The 22,331-nt window shown below is 47.7% G+C and overlaps 1 protein-coding gene across 2 annotated transcripts in view; it reads left to right on the top strand.

Moving 5' to 3' along the window:
• LOC123999667 (SNF-related serine/threonine-protein kinase-like) overlaps positions 1–21,704 on the top strand; it is a 41,786-nt gene extending 20,082 nt beyond the window's left edge. For both annotated transcript variants that reach the window (XM_046305656.1, XM_046305648.1), the window contains exons 2-6: positions 3,526–4,249; positions 14,545–14,686; positions 18,007–18,219; positions 18,409–18,546; positions 19,199–21,704. In XM_046305656.1, the coding sequence (XP_046161612.1) occupies positions 3,661–4,249; positions 14,545–14,686; positions 18,007–18,219; positions 18,409–18,546; positions 19,199–20,423 (2,307 nt within the window). In that variant the 5' untranslated portion in view covers positions 3,526–3,660 and the 3' untranslated portion in view covers positions 20,424–21,704. The remainder of the gene's footprint in view (positions 1–3,525; positions 4,250–14,544; positions 14,687–18,006; positions 18,220–18,408; positions 18,547–19,198) is intronic.
• Positions 21,705–22,331: the final 627 nt, after the last annotated feature.

Raw genomic sequence — 22,331 nt, 5'->3', positions numbered from 1 at the left:
GCCAGGAGGCATCGGTCTAGGTAGTCTGGAGGCATGGTCCCAGGGCTCAGGTCCTCTGGGAGGGGAGGGAGAGAGAGAATTAGAGTGAGCATACTTAAATTCACACAGGACACCAGATAAAACAGGATAATTACACCAGATAAAACAGACTGACCCTAGCCCCCCGAAAACATAGACCATTGCAGAATATATACTGGAGGCTAAGAAAGGCGGGGTCGGGGGACGCTGTGGCCCCGTATGACACCACTTTGCCAAAGCACAGCCCCCACACCACTAGAGCGATATCAACAGACCACCAACTTACTACCCTGGTTCAAAGCTGAGTATAGCCCACAAAGATCTCCTCCACCACACAAGCACAAGAACAGACAGGAAGATCACGTCAGTGACTCAACACACTCAAGTTGAGTATAGAGCAAAAACGCCTGGCATGACAGGACACATCCCTCCTAGGGACGGCATTGAAGAACACTAGTAAGACAGTGACTCAGCCCCCGTAATAGAGTCATAAAATTGAGCTCAATGGGAGAAAGCCCTGCCTTCAGCTGTTTTCTTAGAAATTCTAGGGAGAATTAGGAGGCCTGTGTCTTGTGACCATAGCCTATGTGTAGGTATGTACGGCAGGTAGGAGCAAGTCCATGTAATTCTTTGTAGGTTAGCGTCAACCTTGAAATCAGCCCTAGCCTTAACAGAAAGCCAGTGTCGAGAGGCTAGTACTGGTGTAATATGATTCTTTGTTTCTAGTCAAGATTCTAGCAGCCGTATTTAGCACTAACTGAAGTTTATTTAGGACCACGACTATTGATGGTCCTAAGATAGCCGGAGAGTAGAGCATTGCAGTAGTCTACTCTGGAAGTGACAAAAGCACGAATTAGATTTTCTGCATTATTTTTGGACAAAAGTTTCTTATTTTTTTAAATGTTACGAAGATGGAAAAAAGCTGCCCATGAAATATTATTGCTATGTTCATCAAAAGAGAGATACGGGTCCAGAGTAACACCAAGGTCCTTCACAGTTTTATTTGAGACGACTGTACAACCATCAAGATTAATTGTCAGATTCTCTTTGTTTCTTGGGACCTAGAAGAAGCATCTCTGTTTTGTCTGAGTTTAAAAGTAAATTTGCCCCCAATCGCTTCCTTATGTCTGAAACACAGGCTTCCAGGGTAGGTAATTTTGGGGCTTCACAATGTTTCATCGAAATGTACAGCTGTGTTTCATCTGCAAAGCAGTGAATGTTGACATTGTGTTTCCGAATGCCATCAGCAAGAGTTAGTATATATATAGTGAAAACAATAGTGGTGGTCCTAAAACAGAACCTTGAGGAACACCGAATCTTACAATTGATTTGACAGAGGACAAACCATCCTCAGAGATTAACTGTTGTTATCTTTCCGAGCGATAAGATCTAAACCAGGCAAGAACTTGTCCGCGTAGACCAATTAGGGTTTCCAATCTCTCCAAAAGAATATGGCGATCGATGGTGTCAAATGCGGTCTAGAAGCACAAGGACAGATGCTTTGGTACGACGCCATTAAAAGGTAATTTACCACCTTCACGAGTGCAGTCTCAGTACTCAGTCCGATAGTCCAGGATTATGAGGAAAAACATTAAGATTCACAATATTTATTCCACGGGACAAAGGTATGATCCATGGTATGACCGTGACAATGTGTAGGCCCAGAGACAAAACCCACTGCATCGATGATGGCAGGGTGGCAGGTAAGGTGGTGGTGATATGTTCCTTGACTAGTCTCTCAAAGCCCTTCATGATGACAAAAGTGAGTGCTACGGGGCGATAGTCATTTAGTTCAGTTATCTTTTCCTTCTTTGGTACATGAACAATGGTGGCCATCTTGAAGCATGTGGGGACAGCAGACTGGGATAGGGAGCAATTAAGCATGTCCGTAAACACACCAGCCAGCTGGTTTGCGCATGCTCTGAGGACGCGGCTAGGGATGCCGTCTGGGTCAGCAGCCTTGCGAGGGTTAACACGTTTAAATGTCTTAATCATGACAGCCACGGAGAGGGAGAGCAGCGGGCCGCGTCGGTGAAACTGTATTATCCTCAAAGCGGGCAAAGAAGGTGTTTGGTTTGCTTGGAAGCAAGACGTGGCTGATATTCTTTTTGTAATCCGTGATTGTCTGTAGACCCTGCCACATACGTCTCGTGTTTGAGCCATTGAATTGCGACTCCACTTTGTCCCTATACCGACCCTATACCGACATTTCACTTTTTTGATTGCCTTGCGGAGGGAATAACTACACTGTTCGGGCGATATATGGGTGATTTTGCCCAATCTAGATCGAAGGCACAGAAACGATCTCAATGGGGATAGAATTAAGTCTAATTCATGTTTTCTTTTTTGCCATGGAAAATCTGGTGTTGTAGTATCGCGACACTGATATTGTGACATCTAATTTGAAGAGTGTGTTGTTACCAACAACATGTCTAAAATAAGATGCATCTAAAAAGGTAGTTTTGAGATATGTAAATGTAATGTAAATGTAAATATCAATGTAAATATTTTTAATGTTGACAAAAATCATGTGAAAATGTGTATTTCAGAATCTAGACATTCCCCATATTTGAGAGAACACTATAAGGAGTATCCTGACACCAAGATGTTGTCTGTATCATGTACGTTTCACAGATCATAGGGTCTTACAGGAGGCATATACAGTATACAGTAGGTTAAAAAATGGTAGGTTAAAAAATGGTTTGTGATACAAATGTATATAGCATTTCAAACATCCTTCTTCATGTGTAGCTCAGTTGGTAGAGCATGGCACTTGTAACATCAGGGTTGTGACTCAATACTGTAAGTCACTCTGGATAAGAGCATATGATGTAAATTCAGTTTCTATTTCAGAATTGCCAGAACAATCTGAGATACCCAAAATATTTTTAGCTGGCTTGGAATCGCCCGTATTTGGGATCTATAGGCATAAGGCCGATACAATGAATTGCTTCATTAAAGTTGTGTAATGTGTGTTGTGTAATGTGTGTTGTCACCATAGCAGCCCTGTAATGGTAAATCTGTCAGTGGAGCCTTTATTTTTGGCAGACCACCCACTGAGTACTCTGCCTGTACCACTTGGGGGCTCCTGTGTGGCGCAGTGGTCAAAGGCACTGCATCTCAGTGAAAGAGGCGTCACTACAGACCCTGGTTCAATTCCAGGCTGTATCACAACCGGCTGTGATTGGGAGTCTCATAGGGTGGTGCACAATTGCCCCAGCAACGTCTCGGGTAGGCCTACATTGAAAATAAGGATTTGTTCTTAACTGACATGCCTGGTAAAATAAAAAATCTGAGCAATCAAACTCTAATAAAGGAACATAGCTGCTTGCAAAAGACTGCAGGGCTGAAGAAGTTGCAGTGCATTTCAATGTTGTTAGGATCGAAGTGTTTTTTTATAGTATTTCAAACACCACATCTCCCATAACAATCTGGATAATAAAAACCCTCCTCCATCTTGTTTGATATGAAGTACTGACTGTGTTTCCCATCGCTTAATTTGTCCAGGTAATGCATCAGTAGAGAGAGCCTCCAGCCCAACCCTCCCTCTCTTCATACCGAGACCCCTCATCCAGACTGAGACTGTCTCCAGCACCAACACACCACTCCCCTCACCCCGCCCTTGCCCCGCCCCACCCAGACATGGCTGCTTCTAAGGGTGGCTACGAGGGCAAGATCGCCGGCCTCTACGACCTGGATCGCACGCTGGGGAAAGGCCACTTCGCCGTGGTCAAGCTGGCCCGGCACGTCTTCACAGGCCAGCTGGTGGCGGTCAAGGTGATTGACAAGACCAAGTTGGACACCATGGCAACGGGTCACCTGCTGCAGGAGGTGCGCTGTATGAAGCTGGTGCAGCACCCCAACGTGGTGCGGCTCTATGAGGTCATCGACACCGCCACCAAGCTCTACCTCATCCTGGAGCTGGGCGATGGAGGGGACATGTATGACTACATCCTGCGCCACGAGGGTGGAGTGGCCGAGGACACGGCTAAAGTTCACTTCGCCCAGATCGTCCAGTCCATCTCCTACTGCCACCGGCTCCATGTGGTGCACCGAGACCTCAAGCCAGAGAATGTGGTGTTCTTCAGGCAGCAGGGTACAGTCAAGCTGACCGACTTCGGCTTCAGCAACCTCTTCAAGCCCGGGACCATGCTGATGACCAGCTGTGGTTCGCTGGCTTACTCCGCCCCAGAGATCCTGCTGGGGGATGAGTATGACGCTCCGGCTGTAGGTAAGACACATGGGGGACCTGGACATTGGGTGTCTGGATGAGCAGGGGGTCTGTCTGTCCATCTGGATGTCTGGCTGGTTAACTTTCTCTCTGTCTGTCTGGCTTTCTGGATGGATGGATGACTTGCTGGCTGGCTGGATGGCTTTTTCTATCATAAGGCTCAAGAGATGAGAGAAAGATATACAGTGTCTTCAGAAAATATTCATACCTTTTTTTTTTAATGTTTGTACATTTATTAAAAATGTAATTACAGAAGTACCTTATTTACATAAGTATTCGGACCCTTTGCTATGAGACTCAAAATTGTGCTCAGGTGCATCCTGTTTCCATTGATCATCATTGAGATTTTTCTTCAGCTTGATTGGAGTCCAATTAAATTGATTGGACATGATTTGGAAAGGCACCCACATGTCTGTATAAGGTCCCACAGTTGGCAGTGCATGTCAGAGCAAAAACCAAGCCATGAGGTCAAAGGAATTGTCAGTAGAGCTCCGAGACATGATTGTGTCGAGGCACAGATCTGGGGAAGGGTACCAAAACATTTCTGCAGCATTGAAGGTCCCCAAGAGCACAGTGGCCTCCATTATTCTTAAATGGAAGAAGTTTGAAACCACCAAGACTCTTCCTAGAGCGGCCCACCAGGCCAAACTGCGCAATCGGGGGAGATTGCACAATCGGGGACTCTCAGACCATGAGAAACAAGATTCTCTGGTCTGACGAAACTAAGATGGAATTTTTTGGCCTGAATGCCAAGCATCACATCTGGAGGAAACCTGGCACCATCCCTATGGTGAAGCATGGTGGTGGCAGCATCATGCTGTGGGGATGTTTTTCAGCGGCAGGGACTGGGAGACTTGTCAGGATCGAGGGAAAGATGAACGGCGCAAAGTACAGAGATCCTTGATGAAAACCTGCTCCAGAGCGCTCAGGACCTCAGACTGGGGCGAAGGTTTACCTTCCAACAGGACAACGACCCGACGCACACAGCCAAGACAATGCAGGAGTGGCTTCGGGACAAGTCTCTGAATGTCCTTGAGTGGCCCAGCCAGAGCCCCGACTTGAACCTGATCAAACAACTCTGGGGAGACCTGAAAATAGCTGTGCAGCAGTGCTCCCCATCCAACCTGACAGAGCTTGAGAGAATCTGCAAAGAAGAATGGGAGAAACTCCCCATATGCAGCTGTGCCAAGCTTGTAATATCGTACCCAAGAAGACTCTATGCTGTAATCACAGCCAAAGGTGCTTCAAATGTAGTAGTATTAAAAACTAACAAAAATAAGTAACGTAACAAAATGTGGAAAACGTCAAGGGGTACTGTATGTTAAAAGGGGTGCTGTATGTTAAAAGGGGCGCTGTATGTTAAAAGGGGCGCTGTATGTTAAAAGGGGCGCTGTATGTTAAAAGGGGCGCTGTATGTGGAAAGACAGTTCTATATAATTCTCCATAGAAAACAAAGTCAGCGAGTGATCCATTTTACAGACAAATGATTCACATATTTGTTTAAAATTCTGTCCAGACCACATTCTGGTCCCTCTACGCCAGGGTTTTCCAAACTCAGTCCTGGTGCACATTTTGGTTTTGGCCCTAGCACTACAAAGCTGATTTAAAAATAATCAAAGCTTGGTGATGAGTTGGTCATTTGAATCCGCTGTGTAGAGCTAGGGCAGAAAAGAAAATGTGCAACCTGGGAGCTCCACAGAATTGACACAAATCCTCAGAGACTATTATAAAGCTGGAGAAATGAACATGGGTTTATCTGTGGTACTGTCTGTCAGTCTGTCCATGATGCAATCATTACTCTAGCTCACCCAACACAAGTGTATATTCATTGAATCCCTATTTAGATTTTAAAGCAGCAAAATGTGAAAAGAAATTCAAGGGGATGTAGACTTTCTACACACACACACATACAAACACACAAACGTGAACAGATGGTCTCTGGGCTGCAGAGAATCTGGAATGGAAATGTAATTTGCGCATGGATAGGCGGCATAGCAATCCTCGCACGGCTTTAATCTAGGCCAGGGACGTTGAAGCTGTGCCGATGCTGGGCTTAAAGCCCACAGTCAGGGGGATAGTTGTCTCTGTGTCAGAATAGGAAGATTGTGGGTTTCCACTTACAGTTCAGTGTGTCCGCACACTGATGTTGTTTTTAATCTGGTCTGTTTACCGCAGACAGACATGGTTGTAATATGGGCTTTTTCTTCCATTTAAATCGAATTAAATCAAATGGAGAGTAGTGCAGGGAGAATGAATGAACTATGAAGATATGTACTAGGTCTCCAGACCTGCAGTAATTCCTGACCTTAACATTCCCCAAGTACACACTTCTATCCTGCCCCAGATATGTGAACACCTGGCTGCACCGTACTCACCTGACCTCGTTGCTAAGAAAATGGACTGTTGTTGTGAAAACGCCATGACGTCCTCACACACACGTGGAGCGTGTTATGGTGCTGTGCCATTATCACCCTAACAGAACACACTGAGAGACAGTCAAAGAGGTGAGTGAAGGTAGAGCAATTCCTTCTGTTCCTAGCAGTGTGGAATCCAGTAAACCTATTATATCTGCTCGGTAATGGCCACCGGCCAGGGAACAGCTGAGCGTTCAATGACACAGACAGACACATATACAGGAGGACAGGATTACAGCTTAGAGGGAATCTAATTAGACTCGCACCTCATCTCAGCACGACACACTACTAGTCCACAGTGTGGTTCTATACATTCCTTGGTCATAACTGCTGATGGGATTGGCCATGTGAAATAATGAAGATCAGCACTACACTAAGTAAAGTATATCCCCTATGGGTACATACTCTAGAAAATCTAGTTGAGACGGTTTGATGTTGATATTTCAGCACAGTGTGACCCAAGCAGGACTGGTAATACTACAGTACAGGGCTGTATGTGGTGCTGTGCTGGGAGTGTGCCAGATTGAAAGCCCCTAACTGGGTCAGATTCCTCTGAGACACCGACCCAGACCAGCCTAACGAGGTGACCAGAGCCAAGGGGGCCGCCCACTGCAGAGGGACCGCAGTGGGTTTAGGCACGTGCACTGAAACCAAAACCACAACCACCTTATTCACCTGCAGAATCAGGACCTGGCGTGAGCACCTACACACCTCAAACATGCCCCCAAAATAAAGACTACACGAGCCAGCCCAGGAGATTTGTGACAGAATCCCTAGATCTATATTCTCTGATCAGTCCTGTGTGTGTCAATGTGTGTTTGGGCAGTGTTCACCTACATTTGTAGTGGATGCTTTCATTCCCTCTGGTTAATACATCCGCTTGATGTATCAGTTAATCCACAAACACATCTGCGACAGACACACACAAAAATCAAAACGTGATTATTGGCTTGCACAGCAGTGGCACTGCTATAAAATAAAATCCCACATTTTTGGGCCTATTGCACGTGGGTGGCCTTAGCGTTGTGTGTGAGACAGTGTGAACTGACCAGCGAAAGGTCCCATTCCCCAACCAACACACGACACGGGACAGGTTTCTGGCATTAACCTGATTTGAGCCCGGTCATGATGACCCAGTGATTAGCGCCCTGTCTAAACAGAACCTGGGAAACACACACATAGCAATGTGGCAGAAGATACCTTTGTCTAGTGTCAACTTGTCTCTGATGTAATCTGACAGGCTGTGTTGAAGTCAAGCTGGGACAAGGGGGGGGGGGGGATCCTATTACTACAGGATTATATATGTCATTATATGGTCTAGTCTCTGTGACTCAGTAGTCTTCAGATGACTCCTGAACTCCATGGATGGAGACTGAGTCAGAGTGGTGTAGTATTTCCACAGGTTCCCTGGCTGGTGGTGTACAGTTACAGTATGACTGACTCTGAATTAATATTCTTTAGCTCAGCATGCTATTATTTTGGTCCACTGATCAGGTGCTGGTTTAATCCACACTTTAGGCCTCAGTGACAGAGTGCCAGCTGAGAGAGGCAGCTCGCTCACCGAGGCCTGCCGCCACTACACTGCCATACAGCCCTGCTAATGATAACGCAACAGTGCAAAGCATAACAAAATACAGCACAGGGTTGAGGTCAACTCCATTTCAATTCAGGCAATTCAGAAAGTGAATTGAATTTCCAACCACTCTGAAGGTAAATGACACCTGAAAGATTGGACTTTCATCTGCTGAATGGGCAGAACGTGGCCCTGCAGCAAACTGCCAGGTGAAGAAGAGCTGTAGACACACACACACACACACACACACACACACACACACACACACACACACACACACACACACACACACACATAGACATACACACACACACACACACACACACACACACACACACACACACACACACACACACACACACACACACACACACACACACACACACACACACACACACACACACACACACACACACACACACACATATACACACACACACACACACTCATAGACACACACACACATACACACACATATACACACACATATATACACACACATATACACACATACACACATATACACACACATATACACGAACACACGCACCCGCACACATGTAGAATCATGTATTGACTATTTGTACAGTGTGTACTGTATATTGTATGGAATATTGTATAGGTGGGTACTGCATACTGCTATGAATGGACCTCCAGGGTCATTGAACTGAGTGTCTGTCTCCTAGCTATTATGAGAGCAGTGTGACTGTCTGAACACAGTGGTTATATGATGAGGCAGAGACAATCAGAGGCCTGTGTGTGCAGAGTCACACAGGGTACGTCCCAGACCCAGGGCGATCGGAGAGGGAGTCTGTTTTTTGTGTCTAACACATGGCTGTTAACGTTACATAAGCCAAACCAAGCAGAGTGGGGAAGAACAGATAGTCGGATACCATCTCAGGCCCTCTGTCTTGTCTTGTGTCCTGGGCTATTTCATTAGAACTTGTCTGTCTACCTCTGTTCTGCCTTAACATTCAAGTCTACTTCACAGGCAGACATTTTCATTATGTATTTGTCACGTCTGCTTCCGCTCTTCCCCCAAGCGCCAGGCTGCCCTGCATCACTCACTCCTATCATCCATTACGCACACCTGCCTTCCCTCGTCAGGCTGCTCCTGCACACCTCCTTCCCTCGTCACGCGCATCAGTGATATTGGACTCATCTGGACTCATCCATCATCCATTACGCACACCTGCCTTCCCTCACGTCACGCGCATCAGTGATATTGGACTCATCTGGACTCACTCCTATCATCCATTACGCACACCTGCCTTCCCATTACGCACACCTGCCTTCCCTCGTCACGCGCATCAGTGATATTGGACTCATCTGGACTCACTCCTATCATCCATTACGCACACCTGCCTTCCCTCGTCACGCGCATCAGTGATATTGGACTCATCTGGACTCACTCCTATCATCCATTACGCACACCTGCCTTCCCTCGTCACGCGCATCAGTGCATCACTCCTATCATCCATTACGCACACCTGCCTTCCCTCGTCACGCGCATCAGTGATATTGGACTCATCTGGACTCACTCATCACCTATTATTTCCTCCCCTGTATTTGTCAGTTCCACCTATTATTTCCTCCCCTGTATTTGTCAGTTCCCCGCTTCTGCATTGATTATCTTTTTTTTGTGTTACCTGTTTGCTGATGCTGTTCCTGTCTCGTTCCATGTCCGTTATTTATTAAATGATTTACTCCCCGTACCTGCAACGCCTCTCCAGCCTCATTCATGTGACAGTATTTCTCAAAATCTCTTGTAGACAAACCAGTTGACATGTCAAACCTCTAGGTTTACCAAACATTTAAGTGATCGTCAATTAAGAGCAGTAGGATTAAGTAATATATTTTAACAAATGAGCAAGTACATTTGATGTATTTGTATACATGTATTTCTAGATGAAACACTAAGTTTGGTGAAAAGGTGACTATGATTTTGTGTTGTACTTTGTCAATTGAAAATGTGCTTAGAGTTTTGAAACCACTGCCTTTTTGATGATCTGTTTTGAGTTTTGTACTAAGAGTTATAAACAGATGGGGTGAGGTTTAGAGGGAGGGAGAGATGTAGATGGGAGAGAGCTCTCATTATGTACTCTAGAACAAAGTATTTCCTCTGAGTGAGGGAGCGGATTTCCTCTGGAGACAAACACCATCTGCTGGGATATTTAGAGAGAGAGGGCAGAGAGGGGGCGCAGGGAGAGGAGGAGGGGGATAACAGGGAGAAGTGGAAGAGGGAGAAGGGGGAGAGTAAGATGGGGCACAAGGAGAAGATGCAGGGACAGAAGGGGGAGAGAGAGGGTGCAGAGAGAGAGGGGGGAGGGGGGAGAAGGGTGCAGGTAGAGGGAGGGGAGAGAGAGGGGGAGAAGGGCGCAGGTAGAGAGGGGGCACAGGGAGAGGGAGAGAGAGGGGGAGAGCACAGGTAGAGAGAGAGAGGGGTGGGAGAAGGGTGCAGGTAGAGAGAGGGCACAGGGAGAGGGAAGGGGAAGGGCACAGGTAGAGAGAGGGGGAGAAGGGCGCAGGTAGAGAGAGAGAGAGAGGGGGGGGCACAGGTAGAGAGAGAGAGAGAGGGGGGGGGCACAGGTAGAGAGAGAGAGAGGGGGGGGGCACAGGTAGAGAGAGAGGGGGGGGGCACAGGTAGAGAGAGAGGGGGGGGCACAGGTAGAGAGAGAGGGGGAGAGCAGAGAAAGAGAGTACAGAGATTTGGCTGTCAGACGCCCACTCCCTTGACCTGCACACATCAAGACTGTGGGCAGGTCAATAATTAGCAGCATTGAGCTCTGTGTATGTCTGTCTGCACATGATCCTTATATTCACACACTTGAACGAATGCACACACACAAAAACACAGTGTGAGTGAAAGCATTCGGTAGGTATACAATATATATTGAACAAAAATATAACCGCAACATGTAAAGTGTTGATCCTATGTTTCATGAGCTGTAATAAAATGCAATGTGTTTACATCCCTGTTAGTGAGCATTTCTCCTTTGCCAAGATAATCCATCCACCTGACTGGTGTGGCAGTCAGCATCAAATCAAATTTATTTATATAGCCCTTTGTACATCAGTTGATATGGGGCGCCAGCGTAGCCTAGTGGTTAGAGCGTTGGACTAGTAACCAGAAGGTTGCGAGTTCAAACCCCCGAGCTGACTCCATCCACTGTTCACTGAATCCATCCACTGTTCCCAGGCCGTCATTGAAAATAAGAATGTGTTCTTAACTGACTTGCCTGGTTAAATAAAGGTAAAATTAAAAAAATATATATATCTCAAAGTGCTGTACAGAAACCCAGCCTAAAACCCCAAATGGCAAGCAATGCAGTTGTAGAAGCACGGTGGTTAGGAAAAACTCCCTAGAAAGGCCAAAACCTAGGAAGAAACCTAGAGAGGACCCAGGCTATGATGATGATGATGAGAGAGGTCAGGAGACACTGTGGCCCCAGCCGATGATACCCCCGGACAGGGCCAAACAGGGAGGATATAACCCCACCCACTTTGCCAAAGCACAGCCCCCACACCACTAGAGGGATAACTTCAACCACCAACTTACCATCCTGAGACAAGGCCGGGTATAGCCCACAAAGATCTCCGCCAAGGCAACGAGGTACCGTGATGAGATCCTGAAGCCCATTGTCATGCCATTCATTCACCTCATGCTGCTGTTTATCCCACACACTTCTCACCTGCACTCCATCACCTCCTTGATTATAGTCCCTATATCTGTCCTCTTTCCTCAGGCGTTATTGCCTCTGTTTTCATGTTGTTTGTGTTACGTGTTTATTGTTTTATTTATTTATTTAAACACTCACTCCCTGAACTTGCTTCCCGACTCTCAGCGCACTCGTTACATTGGGCCTAATTTATTTATTTACATTGACTGATTTTATTATAGGAACTGTAACTCAGTAAAATCTTATAAATTGTAGCATGTTGCATTTATCTATTTTGTTCAGTGTATCTACAGTATATAGAGAGAGATCACAGAGACAGAACAGGAGAATAATCACTGGGATTCCACATGGGTCAAATCTATCCTCATACAGGGCTTTCTCACATACATTTAACCTTTATTTAACTAGGCAAGTCAGTTAAGAACAAATTCTTATTTACAATGACGGCCTAGAAACAGTGGGTTACCTGCCTTGTTCAGGGGCAGAACAACAGATATTTACCTTGTCAGCTCAGGGATTCAATCTTGCAACCTTTCGGTTACTAGTCCAACTCTCCAACCACTAGGCTACCTGCCGCCCCACATCAGTAACTGAACCTTGAAGGGATACTTCCCCAGAGTCAGTGGATAGCATTGTTATGTCTCTATGTCCAGTATGACAGAAGTTAGAAGTAGTTCTGCGAGCCATTGCTAACTAGCGCTAGCTCAATGACTGGAAGTCTATGGGTATATGCTAGCATGCTAAAACAGAATGTCCGTCAGTAAGAGCGTAGCCAGAGCCGGATATATAGAAGGCTCTGGGCAGGGCCATAGGGACACGGAGTGTCAGTGTGGGTGAGAGGTTGGCTCTCTGTCTCATAGGGCCACTCACAGTGGGTGAGAGGTTGGCTCTCTCTGTCTCATAGGGCCACTCACAGTGTGGGTGAGAGGTTGGCTCTCTGTCTCATAGGGCCACTCACAGTGGGTGAGAGGTTGGCTCTCTCTGTCTCATAGGGCCACTCACAGTGTGGGTGAGAGGTTGGCTCTCTGTCTCATAGGGCCACTCACAGTGGGTGAGAGGTTGGCTCTCTCTGTCTCATAGGGCCACTCACAGTATGGGTGAGAGGTTGGCTCTCTCTGTCTCATAGGGCCACTCACAGTATGGGTAAGAGGTTGGCTCTCTGTCTCATAGGGCCACTCACAGTGTGGGTGAGAGGTTGGCTCTCTCTGTCTCATAGGGCCACTCACAGTGGGTGAGAGGTTGGCTCTCTCTGTCTCATAGGGCCACTCACAGTGTGGGTGACAGGTTGGCTCTCTGTCTCATAGGGCCACTCACAGTGGGTGACAGGTTGGCTCTCTCTGTCTCATAGGGCCACTCACAGTGTGGGTGACAGGTTGGCTCTCTCTGTCTCATAGGGCCACTCACAGTATGGGTGAGAGGTTGGCTCTCTCTGTCTCATAGGGCCACTCACAGTATGGGTAAGAGGTTGGCTCTCTGTCTCATAGGGCCACTCACAGTGTGGGTGAGAGGTTGGCTCTCTCTGTCTCATAGGGCCACTCACAGTGGGTGAGAGGTTGGCTCTCTCTGTCTCATAGGGCCACTCACAGTGTGGGTGACAGGTTGGCTCTCTGTCTCATAGGGCCACTCACAGTGTGGGTGACAGGTTGGCTCTCTCTGTCTCATAGGGCCACTCACAGTGGGTGAGAGGTTGGCTCTCTCTGTCTCATAGGGCCACTCACAGTGGGTGAGAGGTTGGCTCTCTCTGTCTCATAGGGCCACTCACAGTGTGGGTGACAGGTTGGCTCTCTCTGTCTCATAGGGCCACTCACAGTGGGTGAGAGGTTGGCTCTCTCTGTCTCATAGGGCCACTCACAGTGTGGGTGACAGGTTGGCTCTCTGTCTCATAGGGCCACTCACAGTGTGGGTGACAGGTTGGCTCTCTGTCTCATAGGGCCACTCACAGTGTGGGTGAGAGGTTGCCTCTCTCTGTCTCATAGGGCCACTCACAGTGTGGGTGAGAGGTTGGCTCTCTCTGTCTCATAGGGCCATTCACAGTGGGTGAGAGGTTGGCTCTCTGTCTCATAGGGCCACTCACAGTGTGGGTGAGAGGTTGGCTCTCTCTGTCTCATAGGGCCACTCACAGTGGGTGAGAGGTTGGCTCTCTCTGTCTCATAGGGCCACTCACAGTGGGTGAGAGGTTGGCTCTCTGTCTCATAGGGCCACTCACAGTGTGGGTGAGAGGTTGGCTCTCTCTGTCTCATAGGGCCACTCACAGTGTGGGTGAGAGGTTTTCCCGGAGTGTCTCAAGGCCTGTGTGTTTGCTCCAGGCTCCAGACCCTGCCAATGACACACTGACTGGGGGAGGGAGAGTTACATACTGTATCTACTCAGCAGCTGTCTGGGACAAAGGCCTGGATCTGTAAACAACATCATTCATTTCAGCCACTGGAACCAGACTACTGAGGGACAGTTATACTGTAGATGTTTGTTGGTTGGTTTGTTCCAGTGATTATTAGGGCAAGGAGTCCTGAACATACAAATATCTGGGCCCTAGTGATCAAATAGTATGTGTGTGCATACTCACATTACGAAGTTTGACAATGTGTTTATGTATCTATGGTGACTGTATGCATGGTGTTTGTGTTCCAGATATTTGGTCACTGGGGGTGATCCTCTTCATGCTGGTGTGTGGACAGCCGCCATTCCAGGAGACCAATGACAGTGAGACGCTCACCATGATTATGGACTGTCGCTACACCGTCCCCAACCATGTCTCTGCAGACTGTAAAGAGTGAGTAGCATCACCCTCTTCTTTGGGCCTCCAGCTCTCACACACACCATGCAGTAACCCCAACACGGTGTCACACAATGCAGTTTAAATATGTCATATGGTTTTTATAGTTCTCTCAGTTGCACTAGAAATAGACTGTGGTCACGCAACAGTGATACATACAGACACATAATAACAACGATGCCAGTTGTCGGCTCTCTGTGTGTTTCTGAATGCCTGGCCCTAACCTGCCCTACCCCAGTCATCCCCAGCCAACCTTTATTTTGACAAGGAGTCAGTGCTGAGACCAAGGTCTGTTTTCCAGATGAGCCCTGTATAGCACCACAATACACATCAAACTACACATTCATATGCACAATAAAATACACGTTATTATACACAACAATACATGAAAAGCACAACGATCCTAAAAAAACGGACACATTCGTCAGTAAAAAGGACCCCTGACAAACGGCTGAAATGCCCTAGAGGCACCAGGTATAATTGTTGATCATTCCACAAGTCAGGTGCAAGAAAAATGAAAGGTTGATTTACCTAACTCTCTAGACACCAGCGGGCTTGATCATCTGTCATTTTAAATCTTAACAGGGATGTTAGGCAAGGCAGACGTTTGTGGAGCGTATTGATGTGATCTACATGACTTCAAAGAGGTGGGTGAGATTTTATTAAACCCATGTCTCCTATCGCCCAAACTCTGAACCTCACGCCTGACTGAGAACCTCGTGCAAACAGCCTTTTGGACACAGTCAACCCTGTGCTCTTTGGCTGTTTTTGTCAGAGGGCGCAAGCCAATCACTGAATAGGGAATACAATATTGAAAGTTGATTTGAGGTGGCCAGCCAACCAGTGGGTAGAATAAAGAGATGGCTGAAATGAAAGTTTATCTCAGGATTTCCAAAAATGATGAGAGTTCTAGGAAACTGAGAGTTGCTGAGTGAGTTGGTTCAGATCCGTGCTGTATTGGACTGCCACTGCCACTGGTTAGGATCAATCCCTGGATACCTAGTCACTCCATTCTACATCTCACCCCAGATCTCACCCCAGCTCTGGTATCTATTAAAGTTCAATCTGAACATATCTGTCTTTGTGTTAAAAGGGGATGAATTAGCTAAGCCCCTTGGTACCAATGCTATTTGTGTTTGAGACTCAAGAACACCCCTGCGGCCACTGAACCGCAGTCCAGACCTCCCAGACCTTGTGGTTCTGAGTCAGATGAATGAGCCTCAGACATCTAACTGACTGGCTCAGGAACAGTTTCAAACATAAAACCTGGGTCATATGACCAAGGCCCTGATGAAAGCTCTTTTCATGGGAAGATGATTCCTTGCAAAACAGAACAGTCCTGTGGGCACAATCAACAGAGTGAAAGCAGACCTCTCTCCACCCACCCACCCACCCACCCACCCTCCATCTCTCTCTCTCTCTCTCTCTCTCTCTCTCTCTCTCTCTCTCTCTCTCTCTCTCTCTCTCTCTCCCTCTCTCACTATCTCCCTCTCTCTCTTCTCTCTCTCTCTCTCCTGATATCTCTCTCTCCCCTGTTGCTCTCTCTCTCACCCTCTCTCTCGCTCCCTCTCTCCTGCTATCTCTCCCCTCAGTTGCTCTCTTTCTCCTGCTATCTCTCTCCCTCTCCTGATATCTCTCTTTCTCCTGCTATCTCTCTCTCCCCCCTGTTGCTCTCTTTCTCCTGCTATCTCTCTTTTTCCTGCTATCTCTCTTTCTCCTGCTATCTCTCTCTCTTTCTCTCTGTCCCTCTTGCTCTTTTTTCTCTCTCTCTCCCTACCTACTCTTACTTTGTATTAAGTGCTTTACTTTACTGCGTAGTAGTGTTGTGAGATGTGCATGGGTCAGTTAGGAAGACAGTGTGTAAGTCATTCGTTTGTATTAATATTTCAGTAGTATGAGTAGGATATACCAAACAACAAGAGCATTATTGGAGGTTCAGAGAAGTATGGGTACTTGCACAGTGTAAATGGACATAAGGGAAAATAGGGCATTATTAAAGGAGGATAGAGCCTTTAGGCTGAATGGTGATCCTGGTCTTGCATGGTTAAACCACTTAAAGGTGTGTGCAAACACACACACACACACACACACACACACACACACACACACACACACACACACACACACACACACACACACACACACACACACACACACACACACACACACACACACACACACACACACACACATCCTCGTGGGGACCTAAAATTGATTTCCATTCAAAATTATATTTTCCCTAACCCCTAACCCTAAACCTAACCTTAACCCTAAACATAACCCCTTACCCTAACCCTAATTCCAACCCTAACCCTAATTGTAACCCCTAAACTCAAAATAACATATTCCATGGCCCCACGAGGGAGATTTTTCCTTGTTTTACTATCCTTGTGGGGACTTTTGGAGATTTTAGGGCCCCGCGAGGATAAAAGAGCAAGATCACACACACACACACACACACACACACACACACACACACACACACACACACACACACACACACACACACACACACACACACACACACACACACACACACACACACACACACACACACACACACACACACACGCCTACCAGTGAGACGGAGGGAGCAGTGTCATCCCCTGGTGGTCATTCACAGGAACTTGTTCCTCTACACCAGACTAGAGCCAGCTCTCAGCCTCACTGCAGTGCATTAAAACAGTCACAATAACAAATAGATTAGTCTGATGCAGACTTTGCATACCTCTCTGCACACACACACACACACACACACACACACACACACACACACACACACACACACACACACACACACACACACACACACACACACACACACACACACACACACACACACACACACACACACACACACACACACACACACACATATAGAGGGGAATACAAAGTCCCCATCCTGCGTCAGAGCCTGCATGATGATGCACAGAGTCAGGCTGTGCCATGCCTCTCATGAAATGACCTGCCCTGCATGGATGCACCTAAAGATTGTCTGATGTCTGCAGGCGCTCATGAATATTGATGATGGAATAGATTGACAGTTTGATCTCATTCACTCTCGTATTGCAGATAAATGGGGTTGTGTGCTTTGACTGTCAATAACTGAATCAGTATGCATGAGAACTTCACTCGTGTACCGGTGTTACAAACAAGAGGCCATAGAGGTATATATAGTATCTGATCTATGGAAGGTGAATTCTCAACTGTGTCTCTCTCTCTCTCTCTTTCTATCTGTCTCTCTCTTTCTATCTGTCTCTCTCTTTCTCTCTCTCTCTCTCTCTCTTTCTATCTGTCTCTCTCTTTCTTTCTTCCAGTTTGATCTCCCGTATGCTGCAGAGGGACCCGTCTAGTCGTGCCTCCCTGGAGGAGATCGAGAACCACCCCTGGCTGCAGGGGGTCAACCCCTCCCCCACAGGGCACAGTGCCGCCCCCCTCACCTCCCACCGCAGCCTGTCCCAGGAGGAACACGAGATCATCCTCCATGCCATGACCAGCGGCAACATCGCTGACCGCGATGCCATCCAACAGTGAGGACTGCCCTATATCTTCCTCTTCTCTCTCAATCCTCTTCCTTTGTACTCTACCTCAGATCTGAAAGCTTTTCAAGCAAGATAACTTGGTGAAATGCATTTGTGGATGCAGTTCTGAAATGTGGTTGTTTTAAAATATTCTATTCTAAATTTAAACAAAATTGTGTGTCATTGTGGTACACCCAGGGCTCTAGAAGCGGATCAATACAACCACATCACAGCCACGTATTACCTGCTGGGGGAGCGCATCCTGAGAGACAAGCAGGAGCAGCCCAGCGAGATCCCCAAAGTCGACAGTTCGTGGGCCGAACCATCACAACTCCAGTAAGACTCAGCATTCATTTAGTACAGTCAGTCACAATGATTCACAAAGGCACACAGTGCAGTCAGTCAGTCAGTCAGTCACAATGATTCACAAAGGCACACAGTGCAGTCAGTCAGTCAGTCACAATGATTCGCAAAGGCACACAGTGCAGTCAGTCAGTCAGTCAGTCACAATGATTCACAAAGGCACACAGTGCAGTCAGTCAGTCAGTCACAATGATTCACAAAGGCACACAGTGCAGTCAGTCAGTCAGTTAGTCAGTCACAATGATTCACAAAGGCACACAGTGCAGTCAGTCAGTCAGTCAGTCAGTCAGTCAGTCAGTCAGTCACAATGATTCGCAAAGGCACACAGTGCAGTCAGTCAGTCAGTCACAATGATTCACAAAGGCACACAGTGCAGTCAGTCAGTCAGTTAGTCAGTCACAATGATTCACAAAGGCACACAGTGCAGTCAGTCAGTCAGTCACAATGATTCACAAAGGCACACAGTGCAGTCAGTCAGTCACAATGATTCACAAAGGCACACAATGCAGTCAGTCAGTCAGTCGCAATGATTCACAAAGGCACACAGTGCAGTCAGTCAGTCATAGTAAAAATGCAACTAGCTGATCATGAACTCTAATTTCTAATATATCTTTCTCTTCTGCAGGAGGCCGCGGTCTGAGCCTCTGGATCTGGAGCAGAGGGGGCTCCATGGCCTGCTGGCTGGCTGTCCCCGCCAAGGGGTGTCTGATGCTGTGGACTTCCTGACCCACAGGCCCCTGCTGCTTCAGCCACAGCCAAGTCGCACAGAGAGCCCCTTCCCTGAGTACAGCACAGAGCCCTACCTGGGGCTCACCCTGCGCCCTTCACCCCCTGACGAACCTCCACAGATCAAAAGCCTGGGAGCCCTGCAGCTCATCTGTGAAGAGGAAGAAGAGGAGGAAGATGAGGCGGAAGAGACAGGCAAACCACTTGTTGGACTTCATAATATTCAAACACTGCCTCATATAATAGGCTTGGTATCAGCCTCTGTGTCTACAGAACAGTCTAGTCCCATGCTCACAGCTCCAGAGGCTCCACAGAGCCCAGTCAGAGTAGTCCCAGCTCAGGGAGAGGAAACAGGCCTGTTGGCCACCTCAGTGGAGGAGGCACTGGAGACAGAGAGGGGGGAGTGGGACAGGGAGCTGCAGGCCAGGGTTTCTAGCCACAGCAGAGAGATGGAGCCTGACCAGCTGGCAGCCATACAGGAACAAGAACAGGGTACGATGGAGTCAGGGGAGAAGCCCATGGAGGAAGGAGACATGTCATGTGACCAACTGAGGCTAGGTAGTCATTTGACTTCAGACCAGCCAATCAATGGTAGTTCGATCAGCCCTAAAGCTCACCCTCCATACCTGCCTCGCCTCGGGGGGGTGCAGTGTTGTTGTGGGCAACAGGAAACTCCCAGCCCAGACACCATAGAAGGGGAAGATGCTATTCTTAAAAACAACAACACCACAGAGTCCAAGCCTAAGCTCCTGGTGCAGGGTGGGGGGTCCACACCAGGCGCCTCACCCCGCTTTCTGCCCCATAACCACTGTGTGGACCTGGGCCCCGACGGGGTGGAGACGACCTGCAAGGTGAGAGGGCCTGGCGGGGAGTCTGAAGGGGACACTCCGGAGGAGCTTCAATTAGAGAGATCCCACAATGCACCACAGGGTCGCCTTGGGCCCAGGGAGACGGGGACCGACCCTACGTTCAGACTGGATCCTGGAAAGGGGAAGAACGTGAACCTGAGAGACCGCCTGCTGCAGTTCCCTCTCTGTGAGAAGGCCCTGTCCTTCAACATCCAGCCCACCTCCAAGGAGAAACTCCTGCCCTTCGCCCAGTACAACTGCTGCCATGTACTGTAGGCAGGGACACCTGTAGATACCCTATACCTCCCACATTACTCACTCTGTCCCCGAGCCAAGGGGTAGGAATGGGCATCACTCCAGACACCCTCACACCAGGCCCAGACCCTGTCACTGTTCCATCTACTTCAACTTCAACACAAAACACTGGTGCAGACAGTATGTAGCCTATCTGAACTATCGGTCTGTGTCCAACCTAAACGGAATTATCATACTGTGACCTCAGACACGTTCCAGCCAATTGTAGTTAGACCTGTGTAGCCCCCACCCTGACCTCTTTATACTTACCGTCTATTTCTGCTTTCTTTGTGAGACAAAAACTGGACCTCATTGTGCTGCTATGTACTGGACTATAGAAAATGCTTTTTGCGTGGTCTTCTTCGACTATCACTATATAATGTAGCTTTGAATTGATTGCTATTTTATTTGCCCTTGTATCATAGCTTTTCATTTAGTACTAGCTTATCTAGAACTGAGCCCATTTTAGCATATGGTATGTTGTCACTCTGAGGCCTGCTAGTACAGTGCTATAATTGGAATGTGTAAGATGATGCATGCTGTATAGGTGAAAGCTACACTCCATGCCTCAGGCGCCATCCTTCGTTAGCTCCGCTAGCGGCATGATGGAAGGTGTGATGATGCTCTAGACAGTGTAGCTGGAAGCATGGTATCATTTAATGCGGGGGGTTACTCACGTCAATTACATTGTTGGTGCACTAATGTGGGTGCATTGTTGAATCTCAGTGGTACACAGCAGTGCAGAGGAGATGTGTCGGGCAGCGTTGCTCTTGGTCACGTGATGAAGTAGCCCCGCTTGCGAACTTCAAAACCAGTGTCTGACCTTGGACCATGTGGGAATTTCCTCTTGGTCTAATGGTCTGGCTCCCTAGGGAGACCCGCGATGATATCCTGTATGTTACATTGGCGCCCAACGTGAGGCGATCTCTCGTGGGGGAGGAGGTCAAAGGGGGGTGAATGTAGTGGACTTGTCAGACTTGGTTGCTCATGGTCACGTGATCAGGGTCTGTGTTGGGACCCGTGGGAGACCATGGTTCATATCACGTGTGTTATAGTAACAAGGCTTGGGATCTAAACTGAATGTAAGAGCAACACCCAGGGAGAGAAACATTTTTGGACAGAGTTTCATAATGGAGAATTAAAAATATACACTGCTCAAAAAATAAAGGGAACACTTAAACAACACAATGTAACTCCAAGTCAATCACACTTCTGTGAAATCAAACTGTCCACTTAGGAAGCAACACTGATTGACAATACATTTCACATGCTGTTGTGCAAATGGAATAGACAACAGGTGGAAATGATAGACAATTAGCGAGACACCCCCAATAAAGGAGTGGTTCTGCAGGTGGTGACCACAGACCACTTCTCAGTTCCTTTGCTTCCTGGCTGATGTTTTGGTCACTTTTGAATGCTGGCGGTGCTTTCACTCTAGTGGTAGCATGAGACGGAATCTACAACCCACACAAGTGGCTCAGGTAGTGCAGCTCATCCAGGATGGCACATCAATGCGAGCTGTGGCAAGAAGGTTTGCTGTGTCTGTCAGCGTAGTGTCCAGAGCATGGAGGCGATAACAGGCCAGTACATCAGGAGATGTGGAGGAGGCCTTAGGAGGGCAACAACCCAGCAGCAGGACCGCTACCTCCACCTTTGTGCAAGGAGGAGCAGGAGGAGCACTGCCAGAGCCCTGCAAAATGACCTCCAGCAGGCCACAAATGTGCATGTGTCTGCTCAAACGGTCAGAAACAGACTCCATGAGGGTGGTATGAGGGCCCGACGTCCACAGGTGGGGGTTGTGCTTACAGCCCAACACCGTGCAGGACGTTTGGCATTTGCCAGAGAACACCAAGATTGGCAAATTTGCCACTGGCGCCCTGTGCTCTTCAC

Source organism: Oncorhynchus gorbuscha, linkage group LG02 (genome assembly GCF_021184085.1).
Source record: "Oncorhynchus gorbuscha isolate QuinsamMale2020 ecotype Even-year linkage group LG02, OgorEven_v1.0, whole genome shotgun sequence".
Classification (NCBI taxonomy): domain Eukaryota; kingdom Metazoa; phylum Chordata; class Actinopteri; order Salmoniformes; family Salmonidae; genus Oncorhynchus; species Oncorhynchus gorbuscha.
This window is presented reverse-complemented; position numbering and strand designations above follow the sequence as displayed.